Raw genomic sequence first — 27,272 nt, forward strand, 5'->3', positions numbered from 1 at the left:
TCCCAGTTACACCCTCCTGCTTCTCACCTGTGGACCTCCGGGGAGATGATGCTGAATGCAACATTCACGTTTCTGAAGTGTCAACAGCATGGGGCCAAGCTCACGAGATCTCTTGGCTTCGTGTTCTGTTGGTTTTTGTTGTTTCTTTGTGGGTTTTTTGTTGTTGTTGTTGGCTTTTTTTTTTTTTTTTTTTGGCATTGAAACAGGTATGTTTTGCCTTTCTGGTGGATTGGTCACAAAGGTTTTTTTGTTGCTTTATTTCTTGAGATATTCCCTGAGAATGGAAAAGGGCATGGATTAGTACCTCACCTGGGACTGTTAGATTTGCTGTCTGCACGTAAGGCAAAGAGCAGAGCTGAGCTGCACTCCCGAGGGTTCATCGCAGGTTTCCTGCGAGCGCGCCCGGCGTCTGTGCGCTCTCACCTGGGCAATGGGGACGGAGCGGGGGGGGGCTGGAAAATGGGCAAAGGGTGCCTGGAGCACGCTGGAGCTTTTGGTACCCTCCGAGAAGAGGTTGTGGCTGTCCTGTTCTACCGCTCGTTCCCCGTCCTCTGCCCAGCCCGGGTGTTCCGAGCGCAGCCGCGTGGTTAGCGCGGCACGGAGCCCCGACGGCTCTCGCTACCGCGCCAGGGGCGCGGGGAGGGGCGGTGGCAACGGGCGGGGGGGGGGGCTCGGTGGGGCGGGCAGGGCGGAGGGAGGGAGGAGCCAGCGCGGAGGTTGTGCCTGAGCTGCGGGATGGGGCGGCAGTGAGGAGTGTGAGTGCGCTCCGACGGGGCTGTGCCGCGCCAAACCGAGCCGCGCTCCCGGTGATGCGCAGCGCTCGCTCCGCTTAGCTGCCCGCTGCCATGGCGGTGCCGCTCGGCGCGGCCCCGACCCCCGGGGGGGCAGCGGGGGTCCCGGCGAGGCTGCGTGCCGCCGCCTGGCTCCTGGCGTGCGCTGCGCTGTGCCGGGGCCGCGCCGCCGCCTGCCCGCCGCTCTGCGCCTGCAGCGGGACCACGGTGGATTGCCACGGTACGGCCCTGCGAGCCGTGCCCAAGAGCATCCCCCGCGGCACCGAGCGACTGTGAGTACCGCGGGGCTCCTTTGTGCGGGGCGCGGCGGAGGGAGCACGTCGGGGCTGCGAGCGGGAGCCCGAGGGGACGTGCGCGGAGGGGGTGCGCCCGCAGCATCCCGGGCGCGGCGGTGCGGTGGGAGCTGTGCGTGTGCTAGCGCCCAACGGGGCAGGGTGCGTGTGCGGCTGGCTGTGGGAGGGATGCGCGAGGGGTCCCGCGTGTGTTCGCGTGTGCAGCGCGCGGAGCTGGTGGGGAGTCGGAACGGCGCTCAGGGGGTTACTTGCTCCAAGGATGTTCGCACTGGTGCCCGGGTGTGAGTGGAGATGTGTGTCCACGTGCAGGTACGTGGCCGTCCCTCCCACTGTGACCTGTCTCTGGGCACCCGTGCGGATGGAGGGGCTGCTTGTGGGTCCTCACCACCGTGAGCTCCTTTGCACCCCTTTGTCTCTGGGAATCTCTCCTGAAAGTAATGTGCGTTGGGCTGGGGAACGGGTCCCATCCCCATGCTCTCTGCATCCCGCAGTGTGAGCAACCTCCAGCCCCGTGCACCAGCATCCTCCTCCTCAGCTCCCCTCCCATAAACACCGGGGGGTCCTCAGATCTCCGAAGTGGGCCCCCGTAGGGAGAACTTTTCTCTGGTGGAGCGCAGTCACAGTGTAGTCGTATAGGTTCCTGGTGTACAGGTGCCTCTGCTCCCAGCAGGGCTGCTCCCAGCCTCTCTCCTCTGCTCGGGAACAGCGGGTGTCCCCTCTGTCCGCACCCTGAGCACAGTCCCTGGGACAGCTGCCCGTGCTGCTCATCCTGCCCCAGTGCTGCACTCTGCTGCTCAGTGGGTTGTGAATATGCCCTGTGCTTGCGGCTGGCAGGCAGAGTCTGCATGCAGGCAGCCTGGCAGCCGCCTTGGCTGCACCCAGGGCCAGGAGCTCTGCGGGGCACTGCATTCATGGGGTTTTCTCTTCTCCTGCCATAATTATCCTCCTCCAAGTGATTATTACCCGTTGACCACAAGCTGCAGTACTGTAGAGCTGGTTTGTGAGCTCTGGGATGCCCGGTGCTGGGGGAAGGCTTGGGCATGGCCACTCCTGCACCAGCTCTATCCACTCCTTGGGGAGCACGGTGGGCTCTGCAGCAGCTGCTCCACACTGGGCAGTGCTTAGCATTGCTCCGATGCAGGAGATAGATGGGTGGGCTGTGTCCCTGGGTGTCTTTCTGCCGCCCCACGGGCACCTCTCCCCTTGGTCTCTGCCAATCTGCTGGGCACCCTGCCCATCCCTATGCGGTGCTGTGGGGTTTCTGTGCAGCTGCTGTCAGATCTGGCGGCTGGGAGGAGGTAGATGTGCTGCTCTCTCACGGGTGTTATTTGCTGGAAAACTACTTGCAGCGGTATTGCACGCCCTCACTCAGGTGCTCAAGGTGTCTGCATAGCAGGTCCCACCTCCGAGCAGTGCGACTGTACTGGAGCAGCTCAGCAGCCAGTTCAGATTCCCCAGAAAGAAGCTGCAAGCTCGTGCCCCCAGGCTATGCAGCAGGAGCAGGCTGTCCCCACTGCCAGCCAGCCCGCCTGTTGCACCATGCATCTGGCACGGTGTCTGCAGGCAGAAGGCTTTCTCACAGGCGTCCTGCAGCGCTCCCCGGGCAGTGTTGGGCACTGCTGTATGGGGCTGGGGCAGCAGCACCTGGGGTGAGGTGTGAGCTACATCGCTTCTGGATCACACCCTTTGGTGGCTTTCTATGAAAGCGCCTCTGAAGAGCAAATTGCCCTGTTGGGTAATTCTCCCCGTGGCAGTAAGATCGGTGCGGATTCACCGCCGTCAAATGGCTGCTTCCAGCGCGGCTATTCGCTAATGAGGGCTGAATTGAGCCTGATTGCCTTGCGCTTGCTTCTGCTTTGGAAGTTTTCCACTGATGGCAGAGCGTTGCCCCGCTTGCCCCTTTTCCCCCCCTCTGATGGGCTGAGCCCCGTTGTTCACCCCACAGCACCCCATCGCTGCCAGCCCAGCACCGTGCCTCCTTAGGAGCCTTCCTGGACAGAGGAAATTTGCAATTCTATTCCAATTTCTCCCTTCAGCTACGTCCAAGGCAGATGCTGTCTATATATTGCCATGGTAACGCTGTGTTCTCTCTCTCCGTGGAATTGCATGCTGGAAAAATATTAGTTTAAAAAACTATGTCGTGTTTGTATTGCTGGAGCTGAGGCTGATAGCAGAGGATCTATTGTCCCCTGGTTGGGAGAAGTCACGGGTAACAGGCAATAAAGCCTGGCGGATTGGCCTCTGGTGACCACTTCTCACCCTGCACAGCAATTGCTTCCTATAAACCCTTCCCCGCTTCTGTTTTATAGCATCCTTTAAAATAGATATTTTTGCCTTAAACGCGCTGCCACTTCGCTCCTCTGAGGTGATGCATTGTGCCGCTCTGAGCCAGGAGGGGAAGCCGCTCCCGGCTTAATTGCCAGCCCCTCGCGTGCGCTTGCAAATGCCACTGCTGCAGCCCCGGAGCGCCGGTGGCAGCGGTGCAGGAAGCACCCCACGCTCACAGCTGTGCGTGCTGCACAGCCGGCCTCATTACGCTGCATGCATTTGCCTTGAGTTTCACGCTCCCCTGTTTCATTGTTTTCCTCCGTCGATGTTTTCTAATGAATTTTCCTCCGGTAGAAGCACGGGGCGGTTTGTGTGAGCTATAAAACGAGGATGCTTGGGGGGGAGTGCAGCCGGCAGGGGGAGAGGGGGAGGTGGGGCAGTTGAGGCACCCAGACTTCAAGGCTTTGCTGCCTGCCTGCCTTCCTGGCGTGCATTTCGGATGCACTCGCCTCTCAAAATAGCAGAGGCGAGCGTCCTATGGGGGAGAGAGGCTGCTAGGAGGAGGAAGATCAGAAAAAAGGGAAGATGAATTTTTCAAGCGATGCAGCCAAGGAGCAGCGCTTGGCACTGCAAGTGGGAGAGAAGTGAGCTCCAACATGCAGAGCTGGGGAGGCAGGGGGCACCCCACGTTGCCCTGCATGCTTTGTCGAGGGGGAATGCACCAGCATGGGGTGCTATGGGAGAGCTGGAGGTGGGGGCTGGGCACCAGCATCCCACACCCCAGCAGTGGGGTGCTCGCGTCCCTCTGTCCCCATGCCGGGAGCACTGAGGAAAGCGAGGTGTGGGCAGGATTGCACCTTGTAGGACAGAGAGTGTTTAGAGAAGACACACCACAATGCTGCACATCTGACTGCTGTCGGCTAATGGCTCTGGCATGAAAACCCCAGAGAGAGCTTAGGGAGGGCAGAAAGCCTTCCTGTTCCTCGGCACTGGTGGCACAATCAATGCTGTTTGTAGCGCTTAAAAATTTATCGCAATGCTAACCTGGGTTAGTACCTCGTAAAAGCTTACAGAGTGCCTCGTGCTCTGGGGGCCGGCAGTGTGGGCTTGGTTTCTTCTTCACCATAGAGCAGTTGTTCTGAAATGAGCCCAGACAGCACAGTGCCCAGCTTCATGTGGTCTCGATGCAGTGAGGATCCCTTTGCACTGGCACTGGGGAGAATTTGCTACCCCAGGGCTGTGGAAGGCTATGCAGCAGCACAATGTAGCCAGCCAAAATCTCAAAAAGTCTTGAAAAATGCAATGAAAGTGTAAGATGAAAGGTTGCAGCTGCTCTGTCCCTCATTGCTGTGCGCAGGGGTCAGTCTGGGGTCTTGTTCTCCTTGCCGTCCCCGCCAGAGTGAAGAGAGCTGCTTATGGTGTTTGCAGATGACACCAGGCTGGGAGAGACGTGAGCTTGCTGGAGCGTGGGCTCTGCGTGCCAAAAGGGGATGCTTTGCAGCAGGGCAGAAATAGGCTGTGCTGCCTCCAGTAAATCAGCACCAGGGGACATATCACTCACATTGGCTGCGTTTGAAGAATTACTGCTCAGCATTGGCACTCCCTGAGTTTGTAACGGAGTTGGTGTAGCTCAGGCACTGCAAGGAGAAAAGATGCAGCAGTGCCCCCGGGAGTGGAATAAGCCATCCAAAGATAGAAACCAAATATAAACCCAGACTATGCAAATCCAGCAGATGAGCCCCGTGCAACACAGACATCCCATGTGGGAGTGGGATGATCCGCCAGCACCGTCGTGAGGGGATCGCTTACTGTAATGACTTTCCTCTTCCCGGGGAGAAATGGAAGGAGGTTCTGGGACTTCAAGGTTGAAGTCACAGTGAAAGTGACTTGCCCAGCAGTGCTGCCAGGCGGTCCCCAGGCACTGTGCGGGGGGGGGAACACAGTTTGCAGCCAGACCATGGGGAGGTGAAGCGCTGGGCAGGGCAGGCTGTGATTTAGGGAGGAACCGAGGGGGGAAAATGGCATGAAGTTACATAGCAGGGTTGCCTTCTTACAAGTAAGCTTTACCTGCTGTTCATTCCCATGTTGCAGTGAGGGTCATCATTTACCGCAGGCTGGTGCCATGCAGAGTGAGCCGGGGGGCTGCAGAGCCCGAGCATGGGTTTCGGTTTAATCGCCGGGGCTGGGGAGCCTCTATTCATTCCCCACTTGCATTCATCTGTGTCCTAGTAACATGCCCCCCTCCGCCTCCTTCCCAACCCAGGCACACACGGCTGGATAATGGCGGGAGCCCGGCAATCTCAGCCACTGAATAGCTGTGTAATTATGAGGCTATAACGCTGAGCTGGAACTCATTAGCCATTATCAGCCATTTCAGCAAGACAATGGTAGCACCCCGGGGTGTGCGGCTGTGCAGGCTGTACTGGGCGGCCCTACACACTGCTCGCTGCCTCTGGGGCCATCCTGGCAATGACCTGCTCTTTGCATGGTCGTGGAACTGATGGAGGCAGGCATCAGGTTGGGATGGGATGGGTTGGGATGGGATGAGTTGGAATGGATTGGGTTGAGTTGAGATGGGTTGGGGGCCACTCTTCCTAAAGCCTTCCTTCCTTATTTCTACCAAGAGGTGGGACATAGGATCTGACTGGGCTGGCAGAAGTCCTTGGGGTGTGACTTATTCTCCCGGCAGTTGCTTCAGTGATGTGAGATGGCCGAGCACTGAACCCATCCTAATGTCTGTGGGTGTCTTGCAGCTGCATGCCTGGAGCCATCCTACTTTTCTGAGGAACAGCTGTTGGCTTTCTCATTGTTCCTGCCTTCTTTGAGTGGCTCCATGAATTCAGGATGAGCCTGCCAGACCTTTGCTGCGTTGCCCCATGGGGCGATTTACATCCAGGCAGGAGCTGCTGGCTTTGCTGGGCTGCATATTGCATTTCTGATGGCTGCAGGATGTCTGTCCTGGGGGACAGGTATGCTGGGGGAGCAAGGCACCCCTTTCTGTTCTTTGGTCCCTGAGTGAGGCTGGGGGCTGTGTCCTCTCCAGAGCCAGCAACCATTCACAACGAAAGATGCAGTGGTTGCTGCTGTATTTTATCCCTTGCTTGTTCTTTTTTGGGGGGTTTCCAGGTAGCTGCATGGCTCTCAAGTGCTTTCATGCTGACCTCTGCCTCTTCTCTTCCCAGGGAGCTCAATGGTAACAACATCACGCGTATCCACAAGAATGACTTCTCTGGACTGAAGCAGCTCCGTGTCCTGTGAGTTCCCAGCAAGAAGCATGTTCAGCCTGTGGTGCAGTGGGGATAGGAATGGGGTTGAGTCCTTTGGGGACCACCTGCTGTTGGGCATCAGCCTTGGGCTGGGGCATGGTGGGCTTCCAGCAGGGAGAAATAGATTGGACTGGTATAGGATGAGCTGGAATGTGTTGGGTTGAGTTGAGTTGGGTTAGAAGTGGTTAGGCTGGGTTGAGTTGGATTGGGGACTACTCTTCCAAAAGCCAACCCCTTCTCTCTGCGTCCCTCTCTGCAGGCAGCTGATGGAAAACCAGATCAGTGTGGTGGAGCGTGGGGCCTTTGATGACATGAAGGAGCTGGAGCGGCTGTGAGTTGTGGTGTGTGGGTGGGTGGTGTGGGGCAGCCAGTTCTGCTCATTGCAAGCATCCTTTACTTTTTGCATTAACCACAGCACATCTGTGCTGCTTCACTTCAAACAGCATTGCTGATGCACAGCAGTGAGGGTAGCAAACCCATTGCTGTTTCTACAGATCTTAAAGCCCTCTCTGATGCCTTTGAGGTGAGGGGCAGGTTAAACACAAATCACTACCATTGTTATCAGCTGTGTCCTGCGTGTGAACCAGGGAGCTGTAAGCTACTGTTCAGCATTCAATAAAATAGCTCAGCAGCTTAAACCCCATCAAGGCTGCTCAAGCAAATATTAGGAGCTGAGTGAGCAGCAGGTTAACAGCGCAGTTAAGCATCAATCAGCATTTAACAGCTTGGACTCCTGTCTGTGTATAATGGCAATATTGTGAGTAAATATATTAATGCCCAGTTGGCTCCCATCACCTGGGAGCATGAGCCACCCAAAGCTGTATCCTGGGTGAAACTGGCTGCTTTCTCCCCTTATCGTGACCCTTTCCTCCTTCCTACAGACGGCTGAACCGCAACCAGCTGCACACCCTGCCTGAGCTCCTCTTCCAGCACAACCAGGCTCTGTCCAGGCTGTGAGTACCTCCCCTGCCAGGGGTGTGCGGGGCAGGAGGGGCAGCCTCTGGGTTGGTTGGTTGGTGATTATTTTTGCCATGTCCTAAACTTGTGGTGCCTTGGTCTGTGCACTGAGTGTGTCTGGATGCTCTGCATCACTGGTCCCCATGCTGTCAGAACGTGGCTGTGCCCAGGGGCAATGCTGGCTGTGGCTGGTGCCAGGAGTTGGTGCCGGTGTTTAATGAAGGGTTAAACCGCCGTGTGGGTTTGCCAGTGTGGGATGTGTGAAATGGTGGCCGAGAGCCAGCGATGGGCCTAGGTAATGGCAGCTGATAGCACAGGCGTTCAATTAATTATCAAATGGCATTTGTCGAGCTCAGCTGTGCCGTAGCGCGGTGCCAGCAATGGCCCATCCTCCAGCCACCCGTTGTGCAACAAGAACACCACAAAACATTAATGTACCCATTGGGCTCTGCAGCCCCCAGCAATAGGTGGTACCGGGTCCCTGGAGCATCCCTTGGGGAGCACTAGGGGACCTGCTGCTGGATCTCCTGGTGCCTTCCTGCCCCAGGGCTGTGCTGGGGAGGCAGGGAAAGGGTGTCCAGTGCAGAACTAGTCTAGACATCCAGTCACGCTGCCTTAGCAGGAGGTGAGATCTGAAACCATGCTGCTGCGGTGATGCCAGAGGTCATAAGGACACTCTGAAACTGCAGCAAGTGCGGCTTGGGCTGTGGGGATATGAGTCAGTGGGGAATGGGTTTAAGGTAAATTGAAATTGGCTCTGCTTGAGCTGAAATAGGAGCCTCTCCGCCAGGCTCTATGCTTATTGACCTGCTGAAATGGATCTGGGGTGGCCCCATCACCTCCTCCCTGCCCCTGGCCATGTAATAGCCACAGGGATCTCTTGCAGGCACAGAGAGGAGAACCTTGCTCCGGTCAGGACGGAGAGAGGCTTTTTTCCTCCTGAATCACAGCGACAAAACTGAACCTGGTTTGGCGATGCTTTGTGGTCTCCCAGCCCCGCATGAGCTGCAATGAGTTGCTCATATCTGGGCTATAGAGAGCATTTGTACATCAAGATAATGGATGGTTGGAGGTTTGGGTGCAGAAGGGCTGTGCGTGGGGCTGGGTCCTGCCCTGCTGCCCCCGGGGTGGTTCCAGGGGAAGTGGCAGCAAAAGGGCCGTGCTGGACCCATGGTGGTGAGGGACACTGTGTGGCCTCCCTTATCCCTACCTGCCCTAATGAGCGGACAGCTCATTAAGCAGTGCCTCTGGCTGGAAATGGCGCAGATCTGAGGTTTTGCTGGAGAGTGCCTGACCCAGGTGACCCCATCTCAAACCGAGTTTAATTAAACTGTCAGCACCGGACGGAAGAACAAAGCGTGGCAGGCTGGGGGGTGCGTCTCCCACAAAGTGGCGAGCTGATAAAACATGCATCTTTGCTTCCACTGGGGAAAATCACCCAGGCAGGAAGGTGACCTCTGCAGCTGGGTGCTCTGATAGAGGAGGGAGCATTGCTGTGAGCTATGGGGCAGGTTCCTCACTGCCATCCCCGTGTCTGGCCCTGAAACAGCCCAAACTGCCCCTACAAAAGCAACCAGGGAGAAAAAAAACGGGTGATGATAAATAACTTGAGAAAATGCAAATTGCCTCCTTCAGAAGGAGACCACGACTGTGCAGGAGGAAGCTGTGAGCTGCATAGTAGCAAAACAGGGTGACAAGTGAAAAAGGAGCTGTCGGAGGAAGGGATAACAAAGCGGGCCCTGCTTGGATGGGGCTGGCTGCGCGTGGGAGGCGTTGCTCGCGAGACTGCATCAGTGACCGCTCCACAGAAACCCTGGGTGGGAGAGATGGAGAAACACTGGGGTGAGGTGATGTGTCCTGGTGTCTGGGTGCAGGGATCCCCCTGCGCTCCCCAACAAAGACCCTTCTGTCGGGGACAGAGCAGGGTGGGGGGGCCATACTAGGATGTGTCCCCCCGAATACCAATCAGGAGGGGGATGGCTGGGGGGGCTGCGGGTTCTGTGTGAGGCAAAACACCACCACCCCCCTCCCTCCAACCAGCTGGGGAGGGGGAGAAGAGGCCCTGCTGCAGCCCCCGGGAACAAAGAGTCAGTGTGGCTCGTGACAGCTCTAAGGAAACGCGGGGAAACAAATGTGCCACTAATAGGTGGGGAGGTGACCTCGTGGGGATGCTGCCAGGCAAGCGGCGAGGGGCTGCCACAGTGCCCTGGTGCTTCCCACTCTCATCCAGCACTGTGCTCACCCCTCAGGTCTGCCCCACTGCCCCTCAGCACTGCTGCACAGCTCTGATTTAACTTTCCTGATGTTATTAAGGCAAAGGGGCTGAAACAAAGAGGGCCTCCTCTGTGTGCTGTCCCATGCAGATCATCCCTGCTCACCACCCTGACCCAGAAAACAGGAATTTACATTCCACGAAGAAGACAAACGGACAGCGAGGATCTGTCTTCCCAGTGCTGGGTGCTAACTGCACAGGAGCACTGCATGTTGCAACTCTCGCTGCCTTCAACTGTGCCCCATACCACCTTTGTTCCTCTGAAAGAGTTAAAAAGCGCTTGCAGGAGCAGATCCCATTGTCAGTGCATTTTGGTGGCAGAATAAAGGCATTTCCTTCCTCCTGCTTTAATGGCTCTGTTCGAAGGAAGGCTCAAAGCAATTTTGAAGCATTGTGAGCAGCCCTATCCTTTGGTAGTTTGATTTCCAGGACGTGGGAGAAAGGAGCATTGTGCCGTGGTTTTAAAGGAGATGGTAACTCTGTGCCCCGGCACGCATATTCTGCAGATGTGGTGATGGGCCGTGCACGGGGGTGGGTTTGAGGAGGTGTGGATCAGCTTCTTGGCTGTGTGTAATGAATGATCATCTCGGGCTTATCCTCACTTAACCAGCCAGACATCGATGGCAGTGGTCTCCCCCCTGGAGCCACAAAAGCTGTGGATTACAGGCTCATATCTGCCCCCTCCCCCAGTGTTTTTGTACCTCCCCAAGGCACCGGTCCTCGTTTGTATGTGTATTTCCCTTCAGGACAGGAAAAGCTGGATAAATTTTTACTGTTCCCAAGGGAGCCATTTGTAACCAAAGTCGTCTCGCTGTCTTCTTGTCCATAAACCAGGAAATGGTGGTGGGGGCTTGCAGTGTGTTCCTCATCCTCCCCCCTTGCTCTGGCGGGAGAAGGAGTTGTTCAGATTCCAGGGTTGGAGGTGAGAGGTTTTCTCCAGGTGAGAGGAGCTTGGCCATCCCTTGAGTGTTTGGGAATTGATGGTCCCTTTAGCCCCCCAAAAACCTCTCTTAGCCCCCACACCCATCCAGCACCTCTTTGGAACCCTCAGCCCTCCCATCTCCGTGCCCATCAACGGGGGCTGCGGCACTCAAAGGGGCTTTTGTCCAACCCCACAGGTTGGGTGGGCACCCCCCCAAGCCAAGTCCTGAGCTCAGGATGCTTTTTCCCAGGGGCCGGCGCTATTGTGGGTCGCCTGGGCAACGGGGTCCTGGGGATGTGGGTTGGAGGACCCTCTCAGGGTGTTTGTCAGGGGGATCGAGGTCCAGATTGGCCACAGACCGGCACGTACCCAGCAAAACGCACGGATGTGCGTTTTGCTGGGTACGTGCCGGTCTGTGGCAGTGGCTGTTGTACATAGGGTGAATAGGAAAAGGCCGTATTCCCGATGCTCACTGGCATTTCCATGGCTTGCTCTCAGACCAGAGGCATTTCCTCATCCCTCTCTTGCTCTCTTCCCCCACAGGCGCAGCAGCGTGTTGCTCATTCCTGCATCCTGCAATTTCACAGCATCCCCGCAGCCGGGTGTTAATGAGATTAGACCCGAGCTTTAAGATGTCTCTCTCTATCCTTTGCCATCCAATTACACAGCCTGCATGCTATCTGATTGCCTGCGAGAGAGGACTGGCTGGGACGGGAGGATGCAGCTGGTCTTTCTGGGTATCCGAGTGGTTTTCTTTCTTTTCTTCCTTCCTTTCATTATTATTTTTTCTTTTACTCTCCCCCCTTGGCTTTGAGCTGCCCTGTTCGGTTTTTTCATCGCTTCTCGAGGTGGCGGCTGGGCAGAATTTGTTTAAATTAACTGCTTGAATGGCAGCGTTTGTGTGCGTTGGGTTGGGGGGGAGCTCAGACAGCACCAGAATGGATGAGGGGGATTAAAGGTGCCTAATGGCTTCCAGATGGGCATCCCGGACTGGGAAACAGCCTCACAACCCAACCCCAGCTGGGGGTTAACTGGAGAGAAAGCAATGCTCAGCTTCTCCAGGAGGCTCCCATTGCAGGGAAGAAAGGGTCCAGAAGGGCAGGCAGGACCCCAGAGGGACACGCAGACCCCACTCCTTGCCTGGAGAGAGGCAGGTCCTGCACTGGGGTGAGTACAGCACTGCAGGTCCCAGTGCCGGCAGCGACATGGGCGGTAATCAGGGAGAAATTTAAGGATAATTAATGCCAATCCACATGGAAAATTGCTCTCGTCAAACAAACCAGATATCTTTTTTTTTTTTTGACGAGCTGACAAATTGGGTTGATAAGTAGCGGCGGCGCTGACATGATATACCGAGACTTCTGCAAGTCATTTTCCTCTTGCCTGAAGGATATGGCAATGAAAACATTAATATTCTGCAAAATCAGCATAGCATCTCAGACAGCGTGATTGGCCGGTGGCTTCGCTGGGGAATCACGGCTGGGCTCTGCTCGCACCCCACTGGGTTCCCCATCCCTTGGTGACAACATTGGCTTTGGCCAACCCTCTGGCTGCCCATTGCTCTTCCAGAATACGCTGAGCACCGTGCACGTAACACAGCTGGGGAAGAAACTATGGGTTTCGACAGAGAGGGAAAGGATTGGGGCTGGTGGTGCGGCACAACGCCCATGCCACAGGGTGAATGGGAGCACACGGCTCTGCTGCAACACCCGCACAGGCATCAGCTGCACGCGAGGTCATGCAGCTGGGAGAAATGTAGGTCATGGCTCCAAGGCGGAGAGCGGTGTCTGGGGACATGGGGATGCTGAAAATGACTTAGCAGCAGCACAGCATGCTGCAGGATGTGGGGTTAGGGGAGATGGATGGGCAAGTGACGTGGGGCTCACTGCGTGGGACGTGAGCTGTGCTTCTGCTTTGGGGACTGGGCTTCAGAGGTGCTGGGAAATGAGACAGTGATCACAGGGGATCTGGAAAAGCTGCCTCCAAGTGAGAGGAATTGTGGTGTTTGGCCTCTTTAGTGCTTGTGGGATGAGGCTAGGAGGGGTATGATCACTGTCCCTACGTACCTGTGCAGGGAGAAGCCTGATTATAAATGTGTTATTAATTAATTGTCTTTTTCTTTTTTCTTTTTTTTAATAAAAAGCATAAAATTGCTCAGTAGCTGAAGGCAGAATGCAGACAAAATCAGAGTGGGCATAAATGTGGCTTTTGCACCAAGGAGAGCTGTTTTCCACTGAGTGCTCGGTGGGCAAAAGGTGCATGCAGTGTCCTTTGCAGCCTGCTGCTCCCCAGTCCTCTGCCTGGAGAACTTCCTCCGCACGCTCTGGGAATCTTTGTGTCCCCATCCCTGTGGCTGGGCTTGGGTTTTGTGCTGGGTTTTTTTGGTTTTGTTTTTGGCTTTTTTTTTTTTGCGGGTGTGTTTTCTTTTTTTTTTCCCCTCCAGCCTCTTCAACAAAGACACCTATTCTCCCCTCCCACCCTGGGGAATTACACACCAAGCTGCCCCTTGACAAGGCAAAAAGAAAGGCCGGGAGAGGAAGCGGTGTGTGGCTCTTTGTGTCCCTTTTGTGACGCTGCCTCACAGCGTGGCCACCCAGCAGCACCAAGGTAGGGCCCGCGATGCAGCTCTGTAGGGAGCTGGGGATGTTCCTGGCTGAGGTAACAGCCTCATCTTTGTGCTCTGTACAGGGGATAGGGCAGGAAAGGGCCCTATTCCAGCAGCCCTCTCAAAGCTGAGCACTGAGAGGGGGGGTCCTCCTGCTCTGATAGCTTTAGGCATGCTAACAGCCCCGTGCGGGGCGGGAGAGCTCTGTGTACAACCCGTGTTCAGCCCTCATGGATGTTTGCTCAGAGACACAGTGTTAAATATTTATCCTCCCCACCTCCCCCCTCCCCACATAATGCGCTTAACAATAGCGATCGCCCAGCCTCATCCCCCTTGCCAGGAGCATGTGGCTCCCAGACCGGGGCAGTGAGCGTTATCGTTTGTACCTGTGAATTATTGATAAGGGATAGGATAGTTCTTGTGGTGAAAAAATAATGAGGGGGAGAGGCTACTGGCAGCGCTGCTGCACATCCTCTTCCTACTGCAAATCGGGGTGTGGGACCGTTTCCCCAGCTGGGGCCAGCTGCGCGTGGCATCCCCATGCCCTGATCTGTCCCTGGATCAAGGGGATGAGGCTGCTGCTCCCTGGAAAGGGGTGATGCACGCTGCAGCCCCAGAGAGGGTTCTGTACCAGCTCAGGGCTGAGCAGTGGGCTCGGTGCCCAGCTGCAGAAGGAGGTTTGCCTCCAGTTGCTGTCCTGCGCAAGGCTCTGGGATGTTGCACAGAGGCTGCAGATGGCTGGGGGCAGATTTTCCATCAGGGTGTCTTTTTAAGCCAGCCCAAAGCCCAGATTTGGTGCACTTAAATGCTGAATCCCAGGGGTTTAGCAAGAGGGCATTATCATGCCAAGCCTGGTTTGGGATTGCATCCCCCATTCCAGCCTGGCTCTGAGCTATGTTTCTGGGGGAAAACCCAGCTTCTGGGGTAGGAGTTCTCCTGCTCCCTGCCTCCACACGCAGAAAAGGCAGCCCAGACTGCTGGTTATTAACTTTGAAGTGTGAATTTCAAACACCGTATGAGTTTGCAAACAACTACCTGGTGCCATTCCCCTCCTTTGCTCCCGGCTGTTTCTGTTACAAACCTCTTGGTCTCTGTATTGCTTTCAAGGGAAGAACTCTGCACTGCCATGGCAATGAGCTGGGCTGGGCTGCATTGCCCAGCAGTATCCCATGGCCCTCAGCTCCATCCCAACATCCAAACTTGCAGGGGCTGCATGTGAGGATGAGTCCAAAGCCATCTGCTTTTTGGCTGGGGAGGGGCAGCAGGGATGGCTCACCCCACTTTGGACATGCAGGTTGTCAGTGGGATGCTCCCATTGCGCGCCATGGAGTGGACTGCAGCCTTTGTGTTCCACCAATCCCAAACCCCACAGAGAAGCAATGCAAGAAGAATGGGCCCTTCTCCCAATTTACATGAGGCGATGTCCCAGATTTCTTCCCAGCCGCGAAGACGCATTGTTCCCTGGCAGCGTTTCAGTGGTGGAGCCAGCTAATTTGCAGCATTTTACATATCTAATATGTTGTCAGAAATGCTTTTAAATCCCTATAATATTTAATTAGGAGGCAGCTTTTGGCGTATTAAGCAGGAATGGGGCTGTCTAATTACTTACTGGTGATTTCATACCCATGAATGTAATTAAGTTGGGTAGAATCATCCAAGAGATGCAGGAGCGGGCAGAGCCCCTGGCAGACCGGGGTGTAGTTTTAGTCCACATGTGTTGGAATTTGTTTCTCAGGAAAAAAAAAAGGGTGCAGAGCAGCTGCCTCACCCCTTCCCAAAGCCAGGAGCAGGGCTGGGAGCTGCCACTGCAGGAGCACTGCCCTGGCATTGGTGAGCCCTGGGCAGCACGGCACCTTGCCTGGCCAGGCAGCTCAGCCTGGCTGGTTCAGGCTGCTTGGTTCAGCTTCATTCACACCTCGGAGGAATCCAGGAGGGCTGGCAGGGCTGGCTTCACACTTATTAGCAATTATAAGCCTCAGAGACTGGGAGTCAATTAGCTCTCAGCTCAGCAAACCCTGGGACAAGGCTGCTAACGAGAGGCCCAGCCAGCTCCCCACAGGGCTCAGCAGAAGAGCTCTTTGCTTTTTCATTTACGCCTTGGAGGAGCTTTGCAGGGCTGCGCACGATGCTCCTTGGTGCCCAGCATGGCACACTGCTGGCACCCAGCAGGGCCCAACCCAGCATGGTGTTCAGTGTTGCAGTGGGCACCCTGGAGCCACGTCAGCTGTGTGTTGGGCTGCATGCCCACTTCCCTTCCCATGGATAAGGAGCTGCTGGAACAAAGGGACGGCGTGGGGAGGGGGCGGTGACAGGCAAACAGGGCGTGCAGCTTATTATTTTGCTTGTGTTGCTATTAGAGCTGCTGCTTTTTAACTTGCTTCCTTCTCTGAAGAGGCTCCAGGGTGGGTGGCAGATGTTTTGTTCCCCCTCCACCTCCCGCCCACCCTCCCTTCTATTCCTCAGCCAGATCCTCTGTTAGCACAACATCCTCCCTCCTGCGGAGTTGGGGCCCTGTGCCTCTGGATGTGCAGCTCATTCCGCACAGGAGCTGCTCAGAAAAGCTTGGATTGCACGAACACTGTGGTCGTTGTACATCCCCATGCCCCCTGTGCCCACACCAAGTCCTGTGCCACTGATGCACCGCCACTTGCTGCAGACGCACCATTGGCACTGGGAGAACATGTGTAGGTGGTGGCCATCATCCTGTCCCCTCAGCAGAAGAGTTGCACACCCTGGAGCTGCCCCGGTCCCATGTTAGGGTGCACCAAATGACACATAGCTCCGTGTATCCCACCCCCACTGCCCAGCCAGGCTCACAGGGCAGCACGCAGTCTCTTTGGCTGCATGCAGGTCGCGGCCTCCCCAGCACGCTGCAGGCTGCAGCACCGGGAGCCAGGAGGATAATGAGATCTTAATAGTCCAATTATATCCCATCGATTTACTCAGCACGTAATTGTCAGTGGCTGGGGCCACCTGACAAAGTGCTCGCTCCGGCTGCCAAAGAGAGGATGGATGCTCCCTGTACCAGCCAGCTGCTCACCCTTCAACCTCCATTGGAGCAGCCCCAGGAGGGGTAGGAATAGGTTAGAGCTGCAGCTGGGCCGGGGGTGCCAGCATTAGGGTCACCCCGGGATCGCATCCCTCATGAGCATCTGGTAGGGATGGGGCATGCTGCAGGTCCCTCTGTGACAGGCTGATGGGAGGAGGCTTCCTGGCTGGGGACAGTCCCTACTAGCCGAATGGTGGCCGTGCCCAGGTTGACTCTTCCAGGAACCACGCAATCTCTTTCCTGTGCTGTTAGCACCAATGCCTCGAGCTCCGCTGTCCCGCACACAGCAGGTGGTGGATGGCAGCTGGCAGTGCACAGACCCCTGCTGACCTCAGGAGTGGCACTTTCAGGCAGAAACGGTGCTGTCCTGTCCCCTTGGTCCTGCTTGCAGCTGGGCTGGCAGGGCCCATTAAAAATCCAGCAGTCTGATGTCATGCTGGCACTGTGGGGTGCTGGCGCTTGGTGCAGCCGCTCTTCACCTGCGCCTGCGGGGCTGTGGAGGGGAACTCTGGGGGGGGATGTGATTGTCAGCAGCTGATGTGAGTGCTGATAGGTCTATTGATCTCCTGCGATGCGGGGACACTTGTTCTGCCCCTTCATGCTTGCTCCTGTCATCTGCCAGGCGGTGGAGGTGGTGTGCGTCATGCTGGTGGGGCAGCCCCTGCTGTCTGACCCTGTGCCCCAGGACAAATGGCACATGTGGGGACATCAGGTTGCATCACAGCACCGTGGTCTTGTGGCTGATGGTCCCTTGCAGGTACCCTGGAGAGTTCACAGCCTCCTCCGGCAGGTCTCATCCAGTGTCTCACCCACAGTCTGGGGTGCAGGAGCATCTATCCCAGTCCAAAATGCCTCTGTAGGATATGAGGACCCCACCACTACTCACCTCACTCGCCCCAAGTTGGGGAGCCATGGCACAGGGATCAATGGCACAGAGATCTATGGTACAGGGATCTAGGGCATGGGGATCCATGGCACGGTGAGCTCTGGCACATGGAGCCCCAAACTGGAGGCTGCCAGGCCCCACAGCATTCTTGGCAGGCGGTGGGGGGCTTGGGGGCCATGGGGCTGACGCCACTAGGAAACGATTACCTCCCTGCTGCGTCCAGCCCTAATCCCCTGGCGGCGCGCAGGGAGCCAACTCTCCAAACAAGGCTCAATCAGGTTAAAGTGTGAAGTCAGGATTAGGGGGGAGAATGGGAGCGTGGTAATAGCCCCGGCTTCCCCACCACCGGCCCGCCGGGCTCTGGCGGTGGAGATTAATGCAGCCAAGGTTTGTTTGCCTGAGTGGGCTCCCCACTGGGAAGTGATGTTGAACAGTTTTGCTCGGGTGCCCCGCTAAATGTCAGGCAGGGCGGCACGCCGGGGGGTTGGCTCCCGCTGCCGAGCCCCTGCCAGCCTCATGGGGGCCGTGCACCGTGCCTGGCACCGCATCTGGCACCGTGCCGCGCTCCCGACTCAGCCCCGCAGCGCTGCGGGGAGCCGTGTGTTCCCGTGGCCAAGGGCTGCAGGGGCTGCGGGTGAGCCAGCTGCTTGGGGGTCAGGAGGAGGAGCTCCTGAACTCAAGGCTTGAGGAGTGCTGGGCAGGAGGGTAGCACGGTGGCACTGGCACAGCTGAGGGTGCCGCAAGCCGTGTGACAGAGCGAGGCGAAGCCGTGCCATCTGCTGTTTCCTCGGTGCCAAAGTGTAAAGCAAACATAGCTGGGAGCGATGCAACACCAGGAGGGAAGGGGCCGTGCCTCGCTCTAGTGCCGGGCACCAAGGATCCCGCAGGCAAAGCATGTGTTTGTCCTGTTATCATCAGCTGTGTGACTGTGCTGGCAGCGAAACCCGGCACGGGGCCTTGCTGAAAGCCTCGATCCAGCATCTGTCCCGCTTGGCTTCACAGCACTTTGTCAGTGCCTGTCACAAAAAGCTGTGGAGCTGGGAGGCCTCGCAAAATGCACCGCGTCCTCTACGCTGCATTGGGCTCCTGAGCCCTCTAAGTGAGCATAAGTGAGCAGCTTGCAGGCTGGGGGCACGCTGGGACTGCCATGTACTGACAGTGGAACGGTGAGCCAGGTTTGTCCGGGGGAGCTGAATGCATTGGTGGGAGCAGAGTGTGCCGGGAGCTTCCCCTGCTTGGCCACACTGTGACTGGGTAAATGGTGAGGGACAGGAGGCTGCGCCCAGGGTGGTGCAGAGCAGTGATTGTGTGGTGAGGGATGGAAGTGGGCCTGTGCTGGAGGTATCTGGGTGGATTTATTTCTGGGGGATCCCTTCCTCGAGCAGCCACTGAGGAATGTGAGTCCTATGTGGGGGGAGAAGAGGCTCAGGGCAGTGCTGCCTTCCTCTTTGGGTACCCAGCTGTGTGGAGAGCCCTGACACCATGCTGCTCAGAGTGGGAATAAGGCTGGGGCCATGGCCAGGTGGTGCCACCACATCAGTACCTGTACATGTACCAGTACCACATGCACTCACTGGAGACTGCATCCCACAAAGGTGCTCTCCCAGTGATGCAATGCAGTGGGAAGGAGTCTGTGCATCTGGTCCCACATCACAGCCATGAGGTGGCTGGACATCCCACTAGCACACTGAATGAGCCTGTTTTCCTTGGGTTGTTCTTTCCCTTGTGCAGCAGTGCAAGCTGGTGGTTCCCTCTGGAAAGGTTCCCTTGCTGTAGTAATAGTGCTTTTGGCTGGGCTGAAATCCCAGCTCGGAGACCTCCAGATATTTTGCATGCAGATTCTGGGCAATGCTGGATGTGTTACCTCAAGGAAATAAGGGTATGGGTAGGAGTGGATGCTGTCCCACTGTCCCGACCCAATCCCCCTGCAGTGGGATGTCAGGACTGAGCAGTGCAGGCGATTACATGGACAGAGATAAATTAACGACCCCATTATTTGTGCCCTCTAATGCACAGGGCAGGCTCCATGGGAATGCCTGCTGGAGCCACTGAGTGTAATTACCAGTTAGTCAGTGGGGACCTGTAATTATAGCAGACATGGGATATTTAAGCACTGAGGGTTTTCCCAGAGCTGCACCCTGCTGCTCCATGTGTTGGAGCTGGATCCCAGTGCTGGACAGACCCAGGCACGTGCAGCCACCCCAGGCGGGGCTGCATCACCCCAGCACGGCTGTGGGGCTGCAGATCCCTGGGATCTGTTGTGGGCACAGCGGTCCCACAGAGCTCTGTGTCTTGCAGCCAATGCTCATTTTTCTTCCCATCTCTTTCTCCCACAGGGACCTGAGTGAGAACTTCATCCAGGCCATCCCCAGGAAAGCTTTCCGTGGGGCCACCGATCTCAAGAACCTGTAAGTGGCAGCGGGGACGGGCATGGGCTGGCATGGAGGGTTTGGGGTTGGCTCAGTGGCAGGTGATGTGGGGAACTCTGCACCCATGACATCCTAGCCATGCTCCTGCTGCTTTTTCCCTCAGGCAACTGGACAAGAACCAGATCAGCTGCATCGAGGATGGGGCTTTCCGTGCCCTGCGGGGCCTGGAGGTCCTGTAAGTGGACAGAGGTGGCTGGAGTCCCCAGCCCACACCTCTCCATCCAACTGCCTTATAAGGGGTGGTGGATGGGTGCTGCTGCTCCCAGGGGTTCAGTGCCCACTGGACCATTTCCCGTTCCCATTTTCAACCTGCCCACCCTGACCTCCCTCCATCTGCGTTCCTGCAGGACCCTGAACAACAACAACATCACCTCCATCCCCGTCTCCAGCTTCAACCACATGCCCAAGCTGCGGACGTTGTGAGTGTGGGGCCCATCGGGGCGGGAGGGTCCAGAAGTGGTGGGGGAAATGGGGGCAGTCAGGGATGGCGGGCAGGAGCCATCCCACAGCACTGACCTCCCCGGCCGCCCGCAGCCGCCTGCACTCCAACCAGCTGTTCTGCGACTGCCACCTGGCCTGGCTGGCACAGTGGCTCCGCCAGCGTCCCACCATCGGGCTCTTCACACAGTGCGCGGCACCGGCGCAGCTCCGCGGCCTCAACGTGGCTGAGATCCAGAAGAACGAGTTCAGCTGCTCCGGTGAGGGGACCCCGGTCCCATTGATTCAGCCCACCCCTGCTGACGGGCTGGGGCTCACACTGTGGGCTCTGTCCCTGCAGGACAAGCTGATGCAGCACACACGCAGCTCTGCAGCTTATCCTCTGGCTCCTGCCCGGCGATGTGCACCTGCAGCAATGGCATCGTGGACTGCCGGGGCAAGGGGCTGACAGCCATCCCTGCCAACCTGCCTGAGACCATGACAGAGATGTGAGTACAGGACCCCACAGTCCCCACCTGAAGCTGGGGGACGTGGGGACACGTCCCAGGGCTCAGCCACCCTGCTCTCACACTGCCCAGCTTTAGCCCTGGATTTAGCTGCATTAAAAATGTAAATAGAGAAATAATCTCCTTAAGGGAATCCAATTACAGCGCAAAGCCCTTGCTGGGATGTGAGGCATGCAGAACACCCCCAGACTCATGCTGCTGGGGGCAGGAGGTGCTGCCCCAAAACCCAGCACTGCCCACTGTGCCCCCCACCACCATAGTTCCCCCCACATCACCCTCCCTGATGGAAAAAGCCCCAATATGTAAGTTGTCCCTGGGGTGAAACCTGCTGCTCTTTTGGGGTGATTTAATGCAAGTCTGGGGTCTTTCAGCACCTCCAAGCCTGTCACTGGGGCACTGGGGCTCAGCCAGCCCCCAGTCTCACCTCTCCCCTGTATCTTTGCAGTCGCCTGGAGCTCAATGGCATCAAGTCCATCCCCCCGGGGGCCTTCTCCCCCTACAAGAAGCTGCGGCGGATGTAAGCATGCAGCCTCCCTACCCCAGCATCCCAAATCCTGCTGCCATGAGCACCTCAGCAGGAGGATGAGGCTGTGGGGCATGGGGACAAGGGGATCAGCTTACCTTCTCCGTTTGGATTTCAGAGATCTGAGCAACAACCAGATCGCAGAGATCGCTCCCGATGCCTTCCAGGGACTGCGCTCGCTCAACTCACTGTGAGTGCTCACACCGGGGGCAAAGGGGGCATGGGGACCTTGTCCCCCTGGCTGGAGGTGGCACCTGCTTGGTGCTGCACCATGCCACTGCCACCTGTCCCCTTCGTGTTGTCTCTCCTTTCTAGGGTGCTGTATGGCAACAAGATCACTGACCTTCCCAAGGGTGTCTTCGGAGGACTTTTTGCCCTACAGCTGCTGTAAGGCTCCGGTGGGACACTCTGTGGGGATACCTTCGGTGCCAGGGTCACAGCACGGCAGGGTTGGCATCTCCTCCCTCCCTCCCTGCCAGGCTCCTCAATGCCAACAAGATCAACTGCGTGCGCGCGGATGCCTTCCAGGACCTGCAGAACCTCTCATTGCTCTCTCTCTACGATAACAAGATCCAGAGCCTGGCCAAGGGTACCTTCACCTCACTGCGTGCCATCCAGACCCTGTGAGTGCCCACGTGGCTGTGGGAGGGCATCCTGGGGGGTACGAGCATGGAGGTGGCAGGTCACGCTACAGGCTGCCAGTCACCAACTGCCTTCAATGCAGGCACCTGGCCCAGAACCCCTTTGTTTGCGACTGCAACCTGAAGTGGTTGGCAGATTTCCTCCGTGCCAACCCCATTGAGACCAGCGGTGCCCGCTGTGCCAGCCCCCGGCGCCTGGCCAACAAGCGCATCGGGCAGATCAAGAGCAAGAAGTTCCGCTGCTCGGGTGAGCACCGCCCTTGTCCCCTCTGGGGGCTGTGCATTCATTGGTGCTGATGTGCTTTTTTTTTCTACAGCCAAAGAGCAGTATTTCATCCCAGGTAAGGGGGGAACCGCATGTGTGTGAGTGTGTGTGTGTGTGTGCCCATGTGGTGCAGTACCCAGGACAGATGTCCCCTGTGGATAATGTCCCCCCGTGGCCCCTCCTTTGGGCACACTGAGGGCTATGGGTGCATGCTAGGGACCAGCTGGGGTGTGGGAGAACCCAGCCAGGTGCAGCCCTGAGCCTCTGCCCTCACTGGTGCGCAGGGACAGAGGATTACCAGCTGAACAGCGAGTGCAACAGCGATGTGGTGTGCCCCCCGAAGTGCCGCTGCGAGGCTGGTGTGGTGGAGTGCTCCAACCTGAAGCTCACTAAAATTCCAGAGCGCATCCCGCAGTCCACGGTCGAGCTGTAAGCACCATGCCCTCCCCTCCTGCAGCCACCGTGTCCCCAGCACTGGGTTTTGCTGAGGGTTTGGTTTCTGCCAGGCCCTTTGCAGCCATCTCTTTTCCCTGCCGCCCACCCCAGGCGCCTGAACAACAATGAAATCTCTATCCTGGAGGCCACAGGCATCTTCAAGAAGCTGCCTCACCTGAAGAAAATGTGAGGATCAGGAGGCACGGGGGGGGCTGGGAGGGTACGCGGGGACATGATGTGGGTTATAAAATGGGGAGCACCTCCCAAGCTGCAGGACACAGGGAGGCGGTGCAGGATGCAGCCTGATGCTCCTCCCTCCCCACAGCAACCTCAGCAACAACAAAGTGTCAGAGATCGAGGACGGGGCATTCGAGGGGGCCACGTCGGTCAGTGAGCTGCACCTCACCGTCAACCAGCTGGAGTCAGTGCGGAGCAGCATGTTCCGGGGTCTGGACGGGCTGAGGACATTGTGAGTGTCCCTGAGCTGTGTGGTTGAGGCTGTCACTCATTCCTGGTGTCTCTAGCCCTGCCCATGCCACCAGGCTGGTGCTGTTGGCTCCACTGTGGGTTCGCTTTGGGGCAATCCCCTATCTGCATCCAGAGCTGGGACTGTTGTCTGCAAGGCAGAGCCGCAGCCTTTGTGTGTAGGCTCCTGCCCCCCCAGGATCTGCCGGGTCCCACACCTATGGGGTGTCCTCTCCTCTGCAGGATGCTGAGGAACAACCGCATCAGCTGCATCCACAATGACAGCTTCACGGGACTGCGCAACGTGCGCCTGCTCTCGCTGTACGACAACCAGATCAGCACCATCGCACCGGGTGCCTTCGACACGCTGCAGTCCCTCTCCACACTGTATGTCCACTCTGGGGATGCTCACAGCCCCTTGCTGGGGGTTTCAGGCCCACACCTCAGGTGATGCCCTCCCGTGTGCAGGAACCTGCTGGCCAACCCCTTCAACTGCAACTGCCAGCTGGCCTGGCTCGGGGACTGGCTGCGCAAGAGGAAGATCGTGACAGGGAACCCGCGGTGCCAACACCCCGACTTCCTCCGGCAGATCCCACTGCAGGACGTGGCTTTCCCTGACTTCAGGTGTGAGGAAGGTAACTCGCACCCTCCTGTCCCTACTCCCGTGCCATCCATCTGTCCCCGCAGTGAGCTGGAGTCACCCAGCTCGTGGTGCCCAGCCCTAAGGATGCCCCAGGTCCCTCTGTGGTACCCTAACCTTAGCCCTTATCCTAATGCACTGTAATGCAATTCAGTGCAACGAAGTGCAATTTGCTAAGTGAAATACAAGACAGTCCAGTGAAATGAAATGCAGTGATATCAAATGCAATGCAATACAAAGCCATGCAATGGAATGCAGTGCAGCCCTAACCCGAATCCCTGTCCAAACCCTAACCGCAACCCTAATGCAATGCAAAGCAGGGTAATGAATAGAATACATTGCAAACCTAACTGTAAGCTTGACCCTAACCCCTAAAGCAATAGAATGGAATGCAATGCACCCATATTTCCACAAGCTACAGAACTGCGTGCAAATCCAGGTGTCAGCTGAGACAGGGCTGCACCCCAGCTTTGGGGCCAAGAGAAGATACAAGTATGGGTGCTGCCCTGTCACAAGTGCAAGGCACCAAACCCAGCATCACACAGTGCCTGCTGGACAACGAGCCGTGCCCCGGTGACGTTGTGTCTCCTGTGCCCTGTGCAGGTCAGGAGGAGACAAGCTGCATCCCACGGCCCCAGTGCCCTCAGGAGTGCACCTGCCTCGACACTGTGGTGCGCTGCAGCAACAAACACCTCAAGGCCCTGCCCAGGGGCATCCCCAAGAATGTCACCGAGCTGTGAGTGCATTGCCAAGGGTCTGCCCTCCTCCCCCTGCTGCTGCTTTGTGGGCAGGGGTCTGTGCCCAGAGTCCCTGGGGATGGGGTTCACCCCTGTCCTGGCCGGGAACATAGGGATCACCCCTGAGGGCAGTGCTCCACTCCTGTGGGTGCCCAAGGCGGGGTTGGATGGGGCCAATCTGGTAAGGGGGCAGAAATGCTTGGGCTTTAAGGTCCCATTCAACACAACCATTCTGTGATTCCACAGCTGTGCCCAAGGGGTGATGTGCAGGGGCTGTTGTCACACCCCAGGGCTCTGCAGTCCCCAGCAGCCTGCGACCAGTGCCGGCCCATGCAGTACACATCCATGCATATGTATGCCACCCCCTCACACCACAGCGCCGTCTCACACACCCTCCTCTCACCTCATCCTCAGCTCCATCTCACACATGCCTTGCAAACACGGCCACCCACACTCTCAGCACGGCACGTCTGGCTGTGCACACACACAGGCTGCTGGGGAGCGGCCCCCAAGGCACCAGCTTGTAGGGTCTGTGGGCGGGCACGTGCGCAGCTCCCTGCCAGTCAGGGTGTCCCCGAGAGCCCCATGGATGCAGGGAGGTGATGCCGGAAGTGCTCTCACAGCACAAAGTCTGGGGTTTTGGTGTACAAAGGGGATATCTTGCTGCTTGTTGACCCGGAGGTGCTTTCCTTCCCCTTCCAGCTACCTGGATGGAAACCAATTCACCCAGGTGCCAGGGCAGCTCTCCACCTTCAAGTACCTACAGCTGGTGTAAGTGGCTGAGAGCAGAGCTCACCACCGGGGTCTGGGGATGGCAGTGTGGGCCTGTCCCCATGGCATTCCCTCCCCAGGAGGGATGCCTGCAGACCCCTTTGTGTGGGAATGTGGCTGTCGGGCAGCGTGTCCCTGTGCCCTGCTGGATGGGCAGCGAGAAGGGATGAGTGCAGCTGCAGCCCTTGTGTCTGTGTTTTGCAGCGATCTGAGCAACAACAAGATCAGCTCGCTGAGCAACTCCTCCTTCACCAACATGAGCCAGCTCACCACCCTGTAAGTGCTGTCACCGGGAGCGTGACAGCCAGGCTGCCCTGGTTCAGGGAGGGTGTTCCTAGGGGACCCCAAGGACCAGGGGACCCTCCACCTGGGTGAAGCTGTGGCCTGAGCTGATGTGGGGGATAGGATGGGGGGGGGGGGGCAGCATGCATTTTGGGCTGGCCTCTGTGTTGCCTCCTCTTTCCCTTGTGCAGGATCCTCAGCTACAACTCCCTGCAGTGCATCCCTCCATTGGCCTTCGAGGGCCTCCGCTCCCTGCGCCTGCTGTGAGTGTCCCTGTGTCCCCTGTGCACCGGGGGCAGCAGTGACACTCTGGTGGGCTCTGAACCCAGCAGCTGGCTGGGTGCAGCCCCAAGGCTGCCCTTGCTTTCCTGGAGCCAATGGGATCATGGGGCTCTCTGTCCTCTGCAGGTCTCTCCATGGCAATGACATCTCCACCCTCCCTGAGGGCATATTTGCGGATGTCACCTCACTGTCTCACTTGTGAGTCCAGGGCTGGGGACCCCAAAACCCCCTGGGTTTCCCTAGGCTGCCTCCCCTTCCCACTCCTGGCATGTCCCCAGTTGTTGCTCCTGTCTCCCTCATCCCCACCACCCCTGCCCCTTGCTGCGAGCTGTAGGATTAGCACTCCTCCATCCATCAACAATGAGAGCCCTGCAGAGCCCAGCACTGCCGGCTCGTGCCGCTGCTGCCTCCTCAAGCATCACCTAAAGGAAATGGAATGCAGTGCACACCCATCCCAATCTCAGTGCCCGCTCACAGTGCTGCCCTCTCCGCTCCCCTCTGCCACCATCACAGTGGGACTGGGCTTGGGATGCTTTAGGGTCAGGACACAGACAGAAGGGGGGGTACCATGACGCTCAGTGCCCCCACTTTTGCCCCGCAGAGCCATTGGGGCCAACCCACTGTACTGCAGCTGCAACCTGCGCTGGCTCTCCAGCTGGGTGAAGACGGGCTACAAGGAGCCAGGCATTGCCCGCTGCGCCGGGCCCCCTGACATGGAAGGCAAGCTGCTGCTCACCACCCCCGCCAAGAAGTTTGAGTGCCAAGGTGAGTGCTGTCTATTCGCCCTTCTGTGCCTCCCACTCTGCATGGTGTGGAGATGCTCCACACGGCCCCACTGCTCCACGCTGCCCCCCAGTGCTTACAGCCACACCCCTCCTTCCTTCCTTCTACCCTTCCCCACAGGGCCCCCGGCCCTGAGCGTCCAGGCCAAGTGCAACCCCTGCCTCTCCAGCCCCTGCCTCAACCAGGGCACCTGCCACAATGACACGCTCGGCTCCTACCGCTGCGCCTGCCCCGTCGGCTACAAGGTAGTGGCACTGGGTCGAGCAGCCCAGAGTGCACGGTGCAGGGCTCTACCTGCCCACAGCGACTGGGGAGGAATGGGGATTGGGGTATCCCCCCTCCTCCTTTGCTGCCACATCTCCCTCCGTCCCCAGGGCAGGGACTGTGAAGTGGCTCTTGATGGCTGCTCCCAAAACCCCTGTGCCAATGGGGGCACCTGCCAGCCCCAGGACGGGGACAGGGACAGCTTCAGGTCAGCAGTTTGGGGGGACTCACGGAATTTGGGCAGTGGGATGGCAGCATCTAATGGGGATTTGGGGTCTTCTTCCTCCGGGATATCCACCCTCATCACTGGTGGCTGTGCGAGCCAGCACAGGATGCAACCGTACCCCCATGCAACCCTGGCTACCCCGAATGCTTCAGGCATTTCTGGGAAGCAGGGTGCAATTAGCAGCTGGAAATAACAGTGGGGCTGTGGGTGGAGGGAGGGCTGTGCATCCTTCTGCACTAAATGGCCTCTCTCAGCTCGTTGTCTTGGCAACTCAGC

General features: G+C 57.7%; 1 protein-coding gene across 1 annotated transcript in view; it reads left to right on the forward strand.

Annotated features, from left to right (window-relative positions):
- Window positions 1–845: 845 nt before the first annotated feature.
- The window catches only part of SLIT1 (slit guidance ligand 1), a 29,618-nt gene continuing 3,191 nt past the window's right edge, over window positions 846–27,272 (forward strand). The window contains exons 1-28 of the mRNA XM_065746541.1: window positions 846–1,063; window positions 6,535–6,606; window positions 6,878–6,949; window positions 7,500–7,571; window positions 19,646–19,717; window positions 19,842–19,913; window positions 20,086–20,157; window positions 20,273–20,436; window positions 20,517–20,664; window positions 21,128–21,199; window positions 21,324–21,395; window positions 21,521–21,592; window positions 21,685–21,828; window positions 21,930–22,093; window positions 22,164–22,187; window positions 22,396–22,540; window positions 22,658–22,732; window positions 22,872–23,015; window positions 23,255–23,398; window positions 23,480–23,646; window positions 24,255–24,387; window positions 25,091–25,159; window positions 25,364–25,435; window positions 25,633–25,704; window positions 25,850–25,921; window positions 26,325–26,488; window positions 26,627–26,751; window positions 26,881–26,978. Of these exons, the coding sequence (XP_065602613.1) occupies window positions 846–1,063; window positions 6,535–6,606; window positions 6,878–6,949; window positions 7,500–7,571; window positions 19,646–19,717; window positions 19,842–19,913; window positions 20,086–20,157; window positions 20,273–20,436; window positions 20,517–20,664; window positions 21,128–21,199; window positions 21,324–21,395; window positions 21,521–21,592; window positions 21,685–21,828; window positions 21,930–22,093; window positions 22,164–22,187; window positions 22,396–22,540; window positions 22,658–22,732; window positions 22,872–23,015; window positions 23,255–23,398; window positions 23,480–23,646; window positions 24,255–24,387; window positions 25,091–25,159; window positions 25,364–25,435; window positions 25,633–25,704; window positions 25,850–25,921; window positions 26,325–26,488; window positions 26,627–26,751; window positions 26,881–26,978 (2,990 nt within the window). The remainder of the gene's footprint in view (window positions 1,064–6,534; window positions 6,607–6,877; window positions 6,950–7,499; window positions 7,572–19,645; window positions 19,718–19,841; window positions 19,914–20,085; window positions 20,158–20,272; window positions 20,437–20,516; window positions 20,665–21,127; window positions 21,200–21,323; window positions 21,396–21,520; window positions 21,593–21,684; window positions 21,829–21,929; window positions 22,094–22,163; window positions 22,188–22,395; window positions 22,541–22,657; window positions 22,733–22,871; window positions 23,016–23,254; window positions 23,399–23,479; window positions 23,647–24,254; window positions 24,388–25,090; window positions 25,160–25,363; window positions 25,436–25,632; window positions 25,705–25,849; window positions 25,922–26,324; window positions 26,489–26,626; window positions 26,752–26,880; window positions 26,979–27,272) is intronic.

The sequence above is a fragment of the Cyrtonyx montezumae genome, unplaced genomic scaffold (genome assembly GCF_038088225.1).
Source record: "Cyrtonyx montezumae isolate F1298 unplaced genomic scaffold, pur_monq_1.0 scaffold_4, whole genome shotgun sequence".
NCBI lineage: Eukaryota > Metazoa > Chordata > Aves > Galliformes > Odontophoridae > Cyrtonyx > Cyrtonyx montezumae.